Below are 17,266 nucleotides of genomic sequence, written 5' to 3'. Positions count from 1 at the left end.
CATTAGTTTCAAAATAGTTACCAAATGTAATCAGTCAAGTGAATGTTTTTTTTTATTAAAAACCTCATTTTTTACGTGCACAATTCAAATTTTTAAGTAAAATTCATTAAATAATGAATTATTTTGCATTTGTTAGTGATGTAAAATTTTGAAATGCGATGACCAAACTTTCTTTTAAAAAATTTGTGTTTGCTGTTGTTTTTGTTCCTGACAGATACGCTTCACCTTTTTCAGATTATCAAGAGACCCCATAAAATTTTTTCCAAAAACGTCGAATATTTTGATGATAGTTTAAGCATAATTCATCGTCCTTGGCTCAACTAAAGGGCAAAAGTTTTGAGACAGGAATGAACATTCTGGATGAAAGACAATGGCTCCACTCCTGTTTAATTTTTTTGAAGCAAAGTGAATAACGCCAGTAACTGCAAAATTTGTTAGCTTTTTTATTTAAAAAAAAACTGAACCCCAATTGACACATAAAATTTCAGAGGAAAACCAATTGTACATAATTTCAAGAATTGAAATTACTTACGCTGACTGAAACATCTTGTGAATGGATCTCCCGTCAGCTGCGGAGGGCAGCTACAAACAGGATTGTGATTAATAACATTACACAGAGCGTTCAGGCCACATGTTCCAGGGCAAGGATTAATGCAGTGTTGATTCACACATGCCTCACTGGGGCGACAGTCCGAGTTAACAGTGCATTCAGGTCGGCAGGTAGGTGGAGCACCAATGTAGTTAGGCAGACAAGAACAGACGGCTTGATTGTTCACTTGACGACAATGACTGTACGGACCACAAGGTGAGGGCTGGCAAGGATGCTCTTCCACAGGAGCTGTACAAAGATGAAAAAATTAGTTTCAGAATTGTAGAAATTCTTCATGATGAATGGAAAAAATTACCTACAGATAATTTTGAATGGGCAAGTAGGATTTCTCTGATCTATTAACTATCAACTAAAATTTAAAATTCACGACTACATACAATATTTTACAGCATTTAAACTTCATTAAAATAACAACTTGGATGCTTGCTTTACCAATCAAAGGCATTGATTGGTAATGAAAAAACAAGATACTGTTATAGAGAATGTAAGCACTCACCAGCTTGAGGTGAACATTGAACAAACGGATTGCCAGACATGCCAGTGGGACAGCTGCAAATCGGGATGTGATTGACAACATCACAGATCGCTTGAACACCACATGTGCCGGGCAAGGATTTTTGCATTTCTGACGAATACATGCTTGATCCTTGGGACAGTCATCATTGAGCACACACTCCGGTCGACAGCCGATGTATGGGTCACCTTGATACTCAGGTATACAAGTGCAGATACCGTCTCGACAGTTAGCATTTGGACCACATGGTGATGGATAGCATGGGTCTTTCGCTGGTTCAAGGATAGGCGCGTCAGCTGTTAAAAGAAAACGGGAAAATTGAAATCTTGGATGAAGCATTTTGGATGGAGAAGCAAATTGAATCTCACCGGAAAATGAATCTGAGAGAGAATCAAAATTGAAGTGACATTTTTCACCTCATATTTGAAATTTGAATAAAATTATGACCTGCAACATTTTTTAAGTAAACTTAACATACACTTGTGATGATTACAAGTCAAGTGACTTGTAAGTACAACTTACTTCACTTTAATTCTGCATATCATATTGTACATGTTAATATACACTTGGACGTTAATATTTAAGTAACCTGTCAATATTTTTAGTGCATAAGATAATGAGGGGAAAATTTAACACAATTCATTTCAATTTATAGATTTCGACGAGATAGTTTCTAAAAACAGACTTGGTAAAAAAAGAAGAAAAGTTGGGGCATTACCAGGTTTAGGGTAACAATTGGTGAATGGGTCGCCTGTGTATCTATCCGGACAGAAGCAATTGGGCACATGGTTGACAACCTTGCACTGAGCGTTAATTCCACAAGATCCAGGGCATGGATCAATGCACCTTTCGTTGATGCAAGCCAAGAGAGGACTGCAATCGGCATTGATTGTGCATTCTGGGTGACATTGGGGAGGACTTCCATAATAACGAGGTAAGCAAGAACATTGCGCAGTTCCGCCAACATCTCTGCACTGAGAGAATGGACCACATGGTGATGGTACGCAAGGATCTCGGTACGGTTCTTGCTGCACAGGAGGCGGAGCTGAAAATAAAAAATGAAACGAAATATAGACCGATTGATAAAAGATGAGAGGCTATCAAAAAATATGGTAGGGTTTGAAAGACTTTTGCGTAACCGGCTTACGGTAAAAAATAAGACTTTTGATGGAATAGGATTTTATATGTACCTTATTCAACAAACTTGTTGACACAACAAAAAGGGCTGGAGTAAGAATTCATTGCTTTAAAGGATTGACTTCAAATCCAGGAGAGAAAAATAAAGAGGCATTGCAAAAAAATGAATAAAAAAAAATTGAGGAAAATAGAAACAAGCAGTTCCAACGCCTAAGCGTTGGAGGGCGCTTCTTTGACAAAGCATATTACTACCAACTTATGTATCCGAAGACTGACGAAGATGGAATTTCAAGTGGGATTCTTTAACCGCAAAACCCTTCAAAACTTCAGATCGATGGCGAAGATTTGAAACTTTCCACGAGAACTTTGTGATGAATTTTAACTGGTGGTGAATGGAAACATAAAGGATGCACTGTAAATCAGACGACGGGAAAGAGCGGCGGAACCTCTGAAGCTGGTGCGTCAACGCGATCTAGCGGACAGCGGCGTCGCGACGCCGCGCCGCGAGGTAGGGCGCGCAGGTCGCGGGGGAGCGGGGCCCGGCCGCGTGAAGAGGAGTTCAGCAGCGGGGCGGGGAAGCGCGGGTCGCGGGGAAGAGAGGGACCGGCCGGCCGGCGGTGACATCGGCCATGGATGAAAATATAGGCAGCGCTAATGTCTCCGCTAACTGGAGTTGGGGGTCCTTATTCATTCTCTTGGTCCATGACATAACCTTAAACCTTCCGCTCAATGCCGCAAACAGCTGACGTGTCGATGCTGCGCCAAGAAAATGAACCAATCACAAAGTAGCACAGTAATACGTCACTAAAATGAAGAGATCACGTGACTGTTCGTAATATTTTCAAATCGATCTGAAAGTACTGCCTCGGATATAAGTATTTAAAGCATAAGGAGGCCCTAAAATACTTTAACCAGGTAATACGTCCGTGCGAGATTGTTATGCTTAAAAGCAAAACATTTCACGAAAACTTTTACGAATACCAGATGCAGAAAAAAATCAAATTTTCCCGGGTGTACCAGAATGGCGTCATTACCCATAAGGCAAAAGGGCATGTAGTATAGTACATGTTACATCGGGGGAGTCGAACGGTTGGAAAGGGCGCATCTGGTACCCAGAAGCGCCCAAAAGTAAACATTTTCCAACTGAATGATAGGATAAAACGAGCTGCTCTTCATAAACTATTTTTGTTGAGACTTAAATGATGCAAAGGCTGTGAACAAAAAATAAAGAAAATATGAGCTTACGAGGAATAGGATTGCATCTGAGGAATGGATCTCCAGAATGTCCAGGTTTACAGCTACAAATTGGACTGTGATTGATAACAATGCAAACAGCGTTGATTCCACAGGTTCCAACACAAGGATCTACACATTTCTGATTCATGCATGCTTCGTTGTGAGGACATTCAGCACTGACAGTGCATTCTGGTCTGCAAGCTGGTGGATTGCCAAGGTATGTGGGTAGACAAGAACATACTGCTTGGCTATTTACTTCACGACATTGACTGTTTGGTCCACAAGGAGAGGGTATGCAAGCTGGTACATCGTGAACAACAGCTGAAATAAAAAAAAATCACATAAGAAACTTTCACATATTTTCCGCAGTAAAATCGTGATTTTAATTTGACAAATGTCAATGCTGAAGAGAGAGGCCATTGAAAAAGATTAATACAGAAAAAATAAGTAATCAAAATCAGAAAACTAATTTTTAAAGAGAAAAATCAACATTGAATCTTTAAAAATTTCTCTACATTTGAATTTATAAACTTTTGTTCTAAGTTACAGAAAAAAAAACTGCAGTAAAGTATACATTTTGAGAAAAATAGAGAGCGAAATATTAATTCAGAAGCAGGTCAGTATATTCTCAAAAATAGAACCCTAAAACCAAGAGCACAAACATGAAAAAAACTACTAGTTAAACTTGAAATAAAAATTTGCGCAACTTGTTTGAACTTGAAGACCAATTAGTTCTATTAGGTGCACTTTTCATTTTTGATTTTATTAGGTATAAACTTACGTGGAGTTGGTGGAGTGTAGACAGAGCAATATTTGAATGGATCTCCTGTGTATCCTGGTAAGCAAGTGCAAGAGGGCAAATGGTTGACAACTTGACAGTCGGCATTTGCACCACATGTACCAGGGCAGGGGTCTTGGCACTTGTTCCGAATGCAGGCTTTATTTGATGGACAATCTGTATTGATGACACACTCTGGTCGACAGCCCTCGTACGGGTTACCAATGTATTCAGGTAGACAAGTACATGAGCCAGCATTGTGATGTTCCTTGCAAATAGCATTTGCTCCACACGGAGATGGTGTGCATGGAGTGATCACTTCATGTATAGGCTCAGCTGAAAATTAAAGGACACAAATAAAAATAGCATTAATTCATCGAGTAGTGTGAAATTGAGACTAAATTAAAGGAAACGAATGCGTTAAAAAAATCTGATTGCTGTGAGGCTGTGACACATAACATGAAATAACAGAAAATCAACTTCAAAAGGTGTTCCTCCCTTATTTTTTTCAATCATCATTGCACCTGAAAAATTTTGGTTCTTAACGAGAAAAGTTTTGAAAAAATGAAAAAAGTTGGATCTTTTAAAAATAAAGAAGAAAAATAGTATTATTTCAGGAACGAAAAACTATGAGCACTACATTGCTCTAAGACAAAATAAATACCTTCTTTAATTGTGCATTGAACGAAAGGATTTCCAATAAATCCTTCCAGACACAGGCATCTTGGTGTATGACTGATGACCCTGCACTCCGCATTGGCACCACAAAGTCCGGGACAAGGATCTTTGCATTTCTGGTTGATGCAGGCTTGGTGGCTGGGACACTCGCTGTTGCTGATACATTCTGGTCTACAGTTAGGCGGAGCTCCGATGTAGTCTGGGAGACATGAACAGGAGGGTGAATCTCCGTGAGGTTGGCACTGAGCATTTGGACCGCAAGGTGAAGGTACGCAAGGATTCACTGGAGTTTGTTGGACAGGTGGGGGCGGTGGGGCAGCTATAAAATACATAAGAAAATTGGGTCAATTACTTAGCCTTGATTCTTAAACTAATAAAATTGATAAGACTGAAAATAAGTTTTGAATTGTTGATAAAATGGCTGTATCTCTCTTTACGCACTTTTTCAGTGCTGGTGGACTTTTAAAATATGAATTAGAACATGAGATGAGGCATCATTATAATTTAAAACTTTTAGCATTTTATTGAAAAACATAAAATAATACAAGCACATAGACTCAGTAAATGATACAAGTTGGCTGTTTGTATACATTTTGAAAGTCACTTTTCAAAAGCAAAGATTTTGTAAATACTTACAATAGCACCGAATGAATGGATCTCCGGAGTATTGTGGAGGACAACTACAAATGGGATTATGGTTAACAACTTCACATTTGGCGCCAACTCCACAGGCCCCTGGACATGGGTTTCGACATTTTTGATTGCTGCAAGCTTCACTGCGACCACAGTCTGAATTGACAATACATTCTGGTCGACAAGACGGTGGGCTGCCGATAAAACCTATCACACATGAGCAGACTGCTTGGTCGTTGACTTCACGACATATGCTGTGAGGGCCGCAGGGAGATGGGTTGCAAGGCTGCACTGAAATCGGAGCTGCAAATAACAAAAAAAAAAAACCATTATGAGCTTGATTCTCTTATGACTGGTTAATCTGAACAGAAAACTCAATAAATGTTCAAAAATACCCAAGAACAAATCAACAAAGAAGGTGCCATTTGACATTGATAAAGAAAATCATGAGATGCTAGAATCAATGTAGCCATCTTCAACTCTTGCTTAAATTTAAAAATTGGTTGAAGCCTTTCCTAAGTAGTCTATGTACAAAACATAGGAGCAGCAACAATCAGTGACATTTCAGAGTAATTTCCTCTTTGAAATACCTAACTAACAACAAAGACGCAGCCAGTAACACTGTACAGAGAAGAAACTTTGTACCAGCTATGTATTCTGTAAAATACCCAATTCAAAAGGAAGTTGACAATAGAATCAGGTCAATCTTTTTTAAAAAAAGTAATAATTTATACTATTTTCTAAATGCTTAAACAAACATTTGTAGACATTATAAATCCACGAACTTCATTTACCTTGCTGTGGCCGACATTGAACGAACGGATTCCCTGACATTCCAGGGGGACAACTGCAGATGGGAATATGATTGAAGACATTACACAGTGCGTCTTGACCACAAGTTCCAGGACAAGGGTCCTTACATTTGTTCCGAATGCAAGCTTTGTCCCTAGGGCAGTCATTGTTAAGGATGCATTCTGGTCGACAGCCGTGATACGGGTCTCCCTGATATTCGGGGAGACATGTGCAAATACCATTGTTACATTGAGCATTTGGTCCACATGGTGAAGGGTTGCAAGGATCTGTAGGAATTGGTGCATCCACAGCTGCAAAAGTCACGAAGAAAAACAAAATGTACTAAAGGTTTAAAAAACATTTTTCATCATAAAGAATACAGTTAAACCTGACTGGCTGGAGAGTGAAAAAAAGCAAATAAAATAATATTAAGAAATTACACAACTATGCTTGTATTTGTTTGCTAAAGATGGTCCAAAGAAACTTTTTTGACACTTAAAGTTTTACTTTTTTGCGGTCATCTTCATGACTTCATGCAAAATCAAATTAAATTGAAATGACACGATGAGGTCATTTTGAAGTTAAACTTTAGCTTGGAGGCGAATGATTGAAAACATTGGACCAACATTTTTTTCCAAGATGAATAGTGATAAACTTACGAGGTGGTGGTTTTGGATAACAACTTGTGAATGGATCTCCTGTGTATCCCTCAGGGCAAGTGCAAGATGGAACATGGTTGATGACATTACATAGAGCACCTGCACCACAAGAGCCTGGACAGGGGTCGCGACATTTTTCTCGGATGCATGCTTTTGTGCTGATACAATCAGAGCTGACAACGCACTCTGGTCTGCATGATGGTGGTGTGCCTATATATTCGGGTAGACATGAACATGACGGCACTCCATTGATGTCTCGGCACTGCGAATACGGTCCGCAAGGAGAGGGTACACATGGATTGACAACAATTGTATCAGCAGGTGGAGTGGGTTGAGCTGTAAATAAACAGAGAAAAAAATTACATTTTGTAAGGAAAATGGCTTAGTTTAATAGATTCAATCACGAAAGAAAATTTTTTTTGATAATATATGCAGAGAATGAAAAATACTGTAACTAGAATTCAAGTCTTCCCGTTAGGTCATCAATAGGATTTTCGGCCTGCTTTTTGTCTTGACAGGTTCAAAATTGTATAAAACAAACAAAAAAGATGCCAAAAAATAGGAAAATTCTGCATTTTTTTTCTTAAGGGAGCAAGGCGCATGAATGCTTCGATATTTGGTAACAAGCAAATATTACCTCCATCGCTTTAACCCATGATAGAAAAGAGATGACAAGTTGCAGTGGCATAAGACAACATTTAAATAACTGTCACTGAACATCATAGGCAGCTACAAGCGCAGTGCTACAGTAAACTTGAAATAAAACTTACGAGGAATAGGAGAACATCTGATGAATGGATCTCCAGTATAGGAAGGTTTGCAGCTGCATATGGGGCTATGATTAATGACGTGGCATTCGGCATACAACCCACATGTGCCCTCGCAAGGATTTTTGCACTTTTGGTTCATGCAAGCTTCGCTGTGAGAGCATTCTGAGCTGACGGTACATTCTGGACGGCAACCTGGTGGAGAGCCAATGAATTCGGGCAAGCAAGAGCAGACAGCTTGACCGTTGATTTCACGACACTGACTGTTCGGTCCACAAGGTGAGGGGTAACATGGGTTGATAGGCTCATTTTCTGAAAAGAAGAAGGGAAGTGAGGATTTAGTCAAATTAATTCGGTTGAAAGAGAAGACTAAATACCACTAGAACAAACTCTACAATTTTTGGGAAAATATTTAACAGTTCAATTTGGCTACTATGACTATAAATGCCATCAAGACATTGAGATTCAACACCAAAACTGTTTGAAAAAGAGTTTTGTAAAATTTTAGTTTTTGGAACTCTTTGAAAAAAAAAAAAAAACTAAATCTGAATTTATAAACAGAAATTTTCCGATGTCGAAACGGATATACTATTGAAATTTTTCAATTCCATTTTATGAGTTTGAAAAAATCTGCTAGACCTTTCTAAAAAGTTAAAACAGCTTTGCCAATCTCTAAATCTACTTAAACTCATTGTGAGGACTATTACGAAGTATCGATAGATTCTCATAGAGAGGCAGGTGAACGTCTCAAAAAATCCTATGTACCTATGGGAGGCGAAGGTGGTGGCAGTATGTTACAATATCTGAACGGATCGCCAGTGTAACCAGGTCTGCAGGTGCACAGAGGCAAATGGTTGACCACTTGACAGTCGGCATTGGGTCCGCATGTACCAGGACAAGGATCTCGACATTTGTTGATGATACAGGCTTTGTTTGGTGCGCAGTCTGTGTTCAAGATACATTCTGGGTTACAGCCCTCGTAAGGATTTCCGATATAATCTGCGATACATGTGCAAGACCCAGCTCCGTTCTGTTCCCGACAGATTGCATTGGCACCACAAGGAGACGGGTGACAAGGTGAAAGATGTTCTTGTACTGGTTCAGCTACACAAACATAATTACAATTTTATTAAAGTGGTGTTCGATAACAAGACAATTTCAAAATTTTGAATATTTCTAGGAAAAAAAATAACATTAGGAAACAAATGGTTGATCAAACAAAATTGATTTAGCATTTCAGTCATTTGACGGACTTCAGCTGTGGTTGAACTTTGCATACATAAGGTCAAAAGGCAGACTCTGCCTGATTATATTTCTTTGGAACAATGAAGTTTCCACTGTAGAAGTGAATTCAATTTGTTTTCAATTCATGTTTTACTCATTATTTTTTTAAACAAATCCTTATAATAAGTCTTCCGGTACCTTTCATTTTAAAACAACTTCAGACTCTTCAATGATGAGTTTTTTTTTTTTTTTTTTTGAGACCTGCGTCTCCGATACAGTTTGAATGAAAGCAAAAGTAACATTTGTTATAATAATACTGATCATGAGATACTGTTACGGATGCAAAGGAAATCACTAGACTGCTTATATTATCATTATATTGCTTACATTGTTTGATGATACAACTACTGAAGGGGTCTCCGACATAACCAGGCAGGCATGTACACCTTGGCGCATGGCTGACAACATGGCACTCGGCATTTGAGCCACAGAGCCCTGGGCATGGATCTTTGCATTTCTGGTTGATACAAGCTTGGTGGCTCGGACATTCACTGTTACTGATGCATTCGGGTCGGCAGTTTGGCGGAATTCCTACAAAATCTGGAAGGCACGAACAAGATGGGGACTCTCCATGAGCTTGACACTGTGCATTTGGACCACATGGTGAAGGAACACATGGGTTTTGAGGGGCTTGCTGTACTGGAGTAGGCGCTGAAAAAATAGATCAAATAAATTGAACATTTTTGATACCGAAAGAATCTTCAGCTTTAAAGCCATGTGCATTAGAGGAGTAAAAAATGATTAAAATTGAACAGCCCTTTCATGATAAAATATGTATTAAAATCACACTTTTACAGTACAATAAAAAAATTGGCTCACAAAAAATGAAAAAAAAAAATCCAAGGTAGATGTTCATAAGTAGAAGCTTAAAAATTTTCAATCCTCTGAATAGCAGCTTTGTAAAACTGGTACTTATTAGTCCTCCTTACCCTAGATTTAGGAGATAAATCTACAAGAAACCGCATTTGGTATACAGGTCTAGACATTTTCACTGAGAGGTCATTGGCAAACTTTTCAAAAAATAATATGAGGAAAAAAACATGAAATGTTTTTGCATTAAAAAGAGAGCTTTCTAGTGATTTATCTTGGATGCATAACATTAATATCATGATATCAAAGAAAATTTGACAGGGAAAAAAAACTTACGTATTGATAGACATCTGATGAATGGATCTCCACTATACTGCGGAGGACAACTGCATATTGGGTTGTGGTTAACAACTTCACAACGCGCTCCGATTCCACAAGTGCCCAGACATGGGTTTCGACACTTTTGATTGCTGCATGCTTCAAGGCGACCGCAGTCTGAATTTACAATACATTCTGGCCGACAGGCAGGAGGACTGCCAATGTAACCAGGGACACAAGAACATACAGCCTGACTGTTCACTTCTCGACAAATACTGTGAGGACCACAAGGTGATGGGTTGCAAGGTTGAGTGATTACAGGAGCTGTAAACGATTAGATGATACCTTTAAGGTTACAATACTCTGGGAAAACGTAGTGCGAGATATTAAAATGAAAGTTTAAGTAAGGATATGGTAAGCTCAGTGTAATACTTTCGCCAAGAGTATACTTGCAACTTTTGAAAGATAGGTCTTTCTGAAGAAAAGGTGGCTGTTTTTACACTTTTGATCACAATTTGAAAGGATTAGCTTAAGCAAAGATGCGCCTTCCCCTAGAAAGTACTTTTCAATGAAAAAGTCAATTTTAAAAGATGCAGACTTGGCAAATTTTCAGGTTACATGATTCAATTAGTAGGAGAGGATGCCTGAAATTTTTATTTATGCTCATGTTACGGATGAGTTAGTTTTAAATTCTCCCAATCTTCCTCTCTTGATGTTAACCTTTTTGGCAGGTATCCTCACTTAAAACATAGCTTAGAAAGAACAATGTAGGAAGAGTATTATTTCACGGTTGTAAATTTACCTTGCTGAGGTCTGCAGGAGACGAAAGGATTTCCTGACATTCCTGCAGGACAACTGCACACTGGAATGTGATTAATAACATCACAGACAGCGCCCTGACCACAGGTGCCTGGGCAAGGATCTTTACATTTGTTGCGGATACAAGCTTTGTCTCTGGGGCAGTCATTATTGAGAACACACTCGGGACGGCAACCTGTGTACGGATCGCCTTGGTACTCTGGGAGGCAGGAGCATAAACCATCCCTACATTGAGCGTTTGGCCCACATGGTGATGGATTGCAAGGGTCAGATGCCTGTGGTGGTTCAGTGGCTGAAAATAATAGAAAAAATAAATACGTAAATACTTAGAGAAAAACATAAAATCCCAATACATTCGGAATTTTTTTAAATTATTTAGAGAATAAATATCAATGAAAAAAAAAGAGAAGAAAATAACCAGAAAAGTAAAATAGGAATTCTGTTGAGCTTGAATATGTACTGAGATAAATCAAATTTGAATCATCTTTGAAAAATAAAATATTCACTGACTGATTAGCCGTAGTAAGTAATGATATGTGTTAAAACAATAAAGAGATACAGCTCATTTTCATATCAGTGAAGTTTCACAGAGAGATGAATAGACAAAAATGATGCAGAAATAAATTATGCCTTTAAATAAATCAATAAAATTAAGTTACTTCTTTTTTATTTTAAGCAATGCGAACAGAATACCTCACACTATGAAAACTTGCTCCATCATGACTTTTAAGAAGAAATACTAATAATTATACACTTACGAGGAGGAGGTTTGGGATAACAGTTTGTAAATGGATCTCCAGTATATCCTTCAGGGCAAGTGCACGCTGGTGTATGGTATACAACATTGCAGAGTGCTGAAATACCGCAGGAGCCAGGGCAAGGGTCCCGACACTTTTCATTGATACAAGCTTTGTTGCTTGGACATTCGGAGTTGATTGAGCATTCAGGGCGACAATTTGGTGGGTTCCAGTGTATTCTGGTCTACAAGAGCAGGATGGACTATCTCCAATGTTTTTGCACTGAGAGTACGGTCCACAAGGTGATGGAATGCAGGGATTCACTGGTGTGACATCCACCGGGGCTTGTTGAGGTGCTAGAAAAAAAAAGACAATTTGTATTAAAGAGATGGGCGATGTTGCTGGCGTTTAATAAAAACAAAAATATATAATACTTTATGCATGATAAAGTTACCCGTACAAGCTTGCACATTTTCCAAAAATAAATTTTTGCATATACAGACTTCGTGGTACATATGCGAGTGACTTATTGTTCAAAAAGTTGAAATCACATAAATGGCTCTTTGTGATGGATTACAGGATCAATAGAGGAATATCAAATAGTGAATATATTTTGCAGGGAGGACAAGACTGCCAACGTTCTGAAAAATAAGAGGAGGCAAGAATTCAAATTGTACTTACGAGGTATTGGATAACAGCGTACAAAAGGATCTCCAGTGTATGATGGGCGACAACTGCAAATTGGGCTGTGGTTAATTACTTGACAGTTAGCATTTTGACCACAGGTGCCTGGGCAAGGGTCTGAGCATTTCTGATTGATACAGGCTTTGTTCAATGGACACTCTGAGCTGACAGTGCACTCCGGCCGGCAGGATGGAGGGCTGCCCACATAAGTTGGTCTGCATGAACAGACTGCTTGACCATTAATTTCACGACACTGACTGTTTGGACCACAAGGAGATGGAATGCATGGATTTGTTGGCAGAGGCTCAGCTTCTGGAGAGAAAAAATAATACAAAAATTAAAGTTACATGACAGTATGCAATTGTTCGAATTATTTTATTTATTTTTCTATTCTTTCTTTACAGAAAAAAGGAGGAAAAAAACCCTGATATTTTACACTGAGTCTCGGGTGTTGGAATGTTCAACTCACAATTAGAAAAATTATGAAAGCTAAGAACAAGAAAAGGCTTGTGAAAGATCATAATAAAATGGTTACACAAACAATAATGGATATGCGTTTTCATTGACTTCAAAGAGACAGAGAACAGATTATGGTTGAAAAGCACTTAGTACCAAAATTTAGGAAACGTAATATGAAACAGTTGCTAAAAAGGAAGTTAAACTTTGGATGATAAATGAAATTATACATCATTATTAGTTATAACTTGTCTATATAGTATGTGGTATGAAAAATAGTAACGATGAAAAAAAAAATTATTACGTGGAGGAGGAGGAGGAATGATGTTGCAATATCTGAACGGATCTCCAGTATAGCCAGGTCGACAGACACAGTTCGGAAGGTGGTTGATAACTTGACAGTCAGCGTTTGGTCCACAGGTACCAGGGCATGGGTCTTGACATTTGTTACGAATACAGGCTTTGTTTGATGGGCAATCAGTGTTGAGAACGCATTCAGGACGGCACCCTTCATAGGGGTTACCAATGTATTCAGGTAGGCAGGTGCATGAGCCAGCATTGTGATGTTCCTTGCAAATAGCGTTTGCTCCGCAAGGAGATGGTGTGCATGGAGTGATCACTTCATGGATAGGCTCAGCTGTAGATACAAAATATGAATTATAAGATTATCAAATACGCCTAATATTCAAGATTTCATTATCCACTCAAATATGTGTAGACTGATTCGCTTTTATTGAAAATATTTTTGAAAGCAACAGAAAAAATTTCAGATGGAACATTTTAGGAAATTTGCGAGTAAAAATGACTTCACAGACATTTACACAAAATTAGCTTAAAACCGATTAATTAGCAAAAAAATCGATAGGGTGGATAAAATAGTAAGTAAAAAAGAAATGATTATTTGATAGCCTGAATAGAGTCGTCAAGAGGCACAGTCCTTAAAAGGTTTTACTCATCTTCACAGAACTACTCCAGAACAAACATCTTCCTTGTTAAGTTCTTTAAGGCGTTCAAGCATTTATTCATCAAACTTTTTTGGAGACATACAAGTTGGATTTTAGGAAAAATAACTGAAAACACGGAATAAAGAAAGGAGAGACTTACATTGTTGAATTGTGCATTGAACAAATGGATCGCCGACATAACCAGGTGTACAAACACACCGAGGTGTATGACTGACGACATGGCATTGAGCATTGGCACCGCAAAGTCCTGGGCAAGGGTCACGACATTTTTGGTTGATACAAGCTTGGTGACTTGGACACTCACTGTTACTGACACATTCTGGTCGACAATTTGGAGGGACTCCGATAAAGTCTGGTAAACATGAGCATGAGGGAGAGTCACCATGTGCTTGACACTGAGCGTTTGGTCCACAAGGAGACGGTACACAAGGATTTTGAGGAGCTGCTTGAACTGGCGGGGACTCCGCTGTGATGAAACATAAATTTAAGAGAACAATAGTCAGTCTTTATTTGGTGGAAATCAGAAATTTTACTTAGTATTTACAATGAGATTTTAAAAAAACATCACATTTTCATATTTTAGTGCTTTGCTTATCAAGCTCACAGCGTTGTCTATAGAACTAGACTTTGAGGCTCTAAAAATAATTTAAAGTTATCAGTTAAATTGATTCATTTTTAGTGTTCTCCATAAAAGTTTTTAAGTTAGCTAACTTTCAATTACTAAAGACGCAATTCCTTTCCTTGACATTCATATCCATGTAAACAAGACATTAGCATCCTTCAGGAAAGGGTATAATGATTAATGACACCAGCACACTCTGTGCGTATCCTGTGATCTATGATATTTTCTCTCATTCTTTTGAGATGAAATAAAAAAATTGTAGCAAGTACATAACGAGTTATCACTCTTTTAACTTCAATCACGAGAAGCAAAAAAATACTATGGCAAAAGGTGAAATTAAGATAAATGAAGATCATAAAATTTGTGAGAAAAGATCATGACTAAATTCAGAGGGAGAAAATATTTATATTTAAATTTACAACACGCTACTACAGTTTCTCCTTTTAAAGACCTTTGCATTCAGATAGTTATTATCTCAGTTTAATAAAACTTACGTATTGGTTGACATCGAACGAATGGATCTCCTGAATATCTTGGCGGGCAACTACAAATGGGATTATGATTGACGACTTCACATCGGGCCCCAATGCCACATGCACCAGGGCATGGATTACGACATTTCTGATTGCTACAAGCCTCATTTCGACCACAATCTGAGTTGACAATACACTCTGGTCTGCAGGCAGGAGGACTGCCGATTAATCCAGGAGCGCATGAGCAAACAGCTTGATTATTTATTTCTCTGCATACACTGTGCGGTCCACATGGTGAGGGATTGCACGGTTGCGTTACAATGGGAGCTGGAATATTCAAAGATAAAAAGGAATAATTTACTGAGTTCAAAAGCATTTTTACGAGGCAGGGAGAAAAGTTCCTTCGCCTTGTAGCTTAATCTATTTGAAATTCTTTGTTCTGCTAAATTAGAGGATGTGATCAGTTTGAAAATAAAATTAGCTAAAACGGTTTTTTTCAATACTTTCCACCAATTTGGGGGGGGGGGGGAGAGAAATTCTGCTAACCGTAAACCGCTAATTCTGACCGTATAAGTCGATGAGTTTGTTTCAAAAATTCTATGGGACAAGACAATTGTTAATAAAGTGCAATTACTTTGCGTTGACAGCTGAATATCAGGTTCATGGCAGTTTTTGTATTTTATTTATTTATTTCTTTTTTTTTATGAAAATAAGTAAAAAATGTCATTAAATTAATAAAAATTTAAAGTTGCATGGAGGATCCTCAGCATGTTACTTTCTTTTAATATTCTAATTGAATTACTATTTCATAAGTATTACAAGTTTATAATGACTTAGAAATTGAATACAATAATTATATTTCTGCACTAAACCTCATTGTAATTGTGTACACATTAAACTTCATAATAAATACATTTGAATCTTCCACCAAGTTATTACACCAGGCGGAAAAACAAGTAGCACACTATTCAGTGATTAACATACCTTGTTGAGGTGTGCAAAGCACAAACGGGTTTCCGGACATACTCGTTGGGCAACTACAGATAGGTATGTGGTTGACAACAGTACAGAGGGCATTCTGACCACAAGTTCCCGGACATGGATCTCTACATTTATTACGAATACACGCTTGTGTGCGAGGACAGTCCGTATTTAGAATACATTCGGGCCGGCAACCAACATAGGGATCTCCCTGATACTCAGGTATACAAGTGCAAACACCATTATGACAGACAGCATTTGGTCCGCACTGACATGGATCTGGTTCAGGTGGGCTATCGACCGCTACAAAAACGAAGGTAACACCAATTAGTGGAGGCTGGACAATATTTCGACTTGAAAAAAATTCTATTTAGGTATCATGAAAATCAACCCAGTGTAAATTGGAGAGTTGACCGATCAGGTTTCTAACACCTTCAAAGTGGACAAAAATTCTTAACAGGTTTCAAACTAGATTGGAGGTGTTTTATTTAGTTCCTACCGCAATTTTCAGTATGAAACTAGGAATATGCACACTACTGTGCTTCGAGTGGGTAAAAACTTGTCAACTAAAAGTATTACACTGTTAAACTAGATTTCACAGACAGCTGATTATTAGCTCTTTGTTAATTGATGAATGACGGCAAATCGATCAGATTTTTGTTAACTGCTTCTTGTTTGGATCAATAATTTTGATTTACAAAAATTAACTTAAAATCGAAGGAGAAGCTGAGTGGTTATTGCTTACGTGGAGGTGGTTTTGGATAGCAACTTGTGAATGGATCTCCAGTGTACCCTTCTGGACAACTACAAGATGGGGTGTGATTGATGACATTACAATGGGCATTGGCACCGCAAGATCCTGGACAAGGATCTTTGCATTTTTCTCGAATACATGCAAGCGCACTCTGACATTCAGCATTGATGAGACATTCTGGTCGGCAATTAGGCGGGGAGCCGGTGTATTCTGGTCTACAGGAACAAGATGGTGCTCCGCCAATGTCACGGCATTGAGAATATGGGCCACATGGTGACGGAACGCAAGGATTGACATAAATTGGATCCGCTGGGGGTGGTGGTGGGGCTGTAATTGAAATTATGAGGGATTAGGATTTCCTGGTGAAGAAGTAAGTATTAAAATTTACTTTTGATCAGCCGTTCAAAATGCAACAGAGGTGATGATTAATGATGGATAAAGACTTGGATATAGTTCCTCACAAAATAATTACTGATGAATTCTAATGACCGTACTTAAATGATTTTCACTTCAATTACCTAATTTTTTCTTCGAGACATGTCAGCTATCTTAGCAGTGC

The 17,266-nt window shown here is 38.3% G+C and overlaps 1 protein-coding gene across 1 annotated transcript in view; it reads right to left on the bottom strand.

Annotated features, from left to right (window-relative positions):
- Positions 1-17,266, bottom strand: part of LOC109039133 (uncharacterized) — a 424,526-nt gene that overhangs the window by 22,077 nt on the left and 385,183 nt on the right. The window contains 23 exon segments of the mRNA XM_072300747.1: positions 533-838; positions 1,107-1,214; positions 1,217-1,420; positions 1,843-2,169; positions 3,507-3,818; positions 4,279-4,611; positions 4,940-5,272; positions 5,590-5,889; positions 6,381-6,689; positions 7,038-7,373; positions 7,808-8,116; positions 8,570-8,908; positions 9,416-9,739; positions 10,235-10,540; positions 11,019-11,327; positions 11,794-12,000; positions 12,003-12,128; positions 12,454-12,768; positions 13,217-13,549; positions 14,017-14,343; positions 14,994-15,299; positions 15,957-16,256; positions 16,699-17,034. Coding sequence (XP_072156848.1) covers positions 533-838; positions 1,107-1,214; positions 1,217-1,420; positions 1,843-2,169; positions 3,507-3,818; positions 4,279-4,611; positions 4,940-5,272; positions 5,590-5,889; positions 6,381-6,689; positions 7,038-7,373; positions 7,808-8,116; positions 8,570-8,908; positions 9,416-9,739; positions 10,235-10,540; positions 11,019-11,327; positions 11,794-12,000; positions 12,003-12,128; positions 12,454-12,768; positions 13,217-13,549; positions 14,017-14,343; positions 14,994-15,299; positions 15,957-16,256; positions 16,699-17,034 — 6,705 coding nt within the window.

This window comes from Bemisia tabaci, chromosome 5 (assembly GCF_918797505.1).
Source record: "Bemisia tabaci chromosome 5, PGI_BMITA_v3".
In the NCBI taxonomy this organism is placed as follows: domain Eukaryota; kingdom Metazoa; phylum Arthropoda; class Insecta; order Hemiptera; family Aleyrodidae; genus Bemisia; species Bemisia tabaci.
The sequence above is the reverse complement of the archived record's forward strand: the minus strand, read 5'-3'. Positions and strand labels throughout refer to the sequence as shown.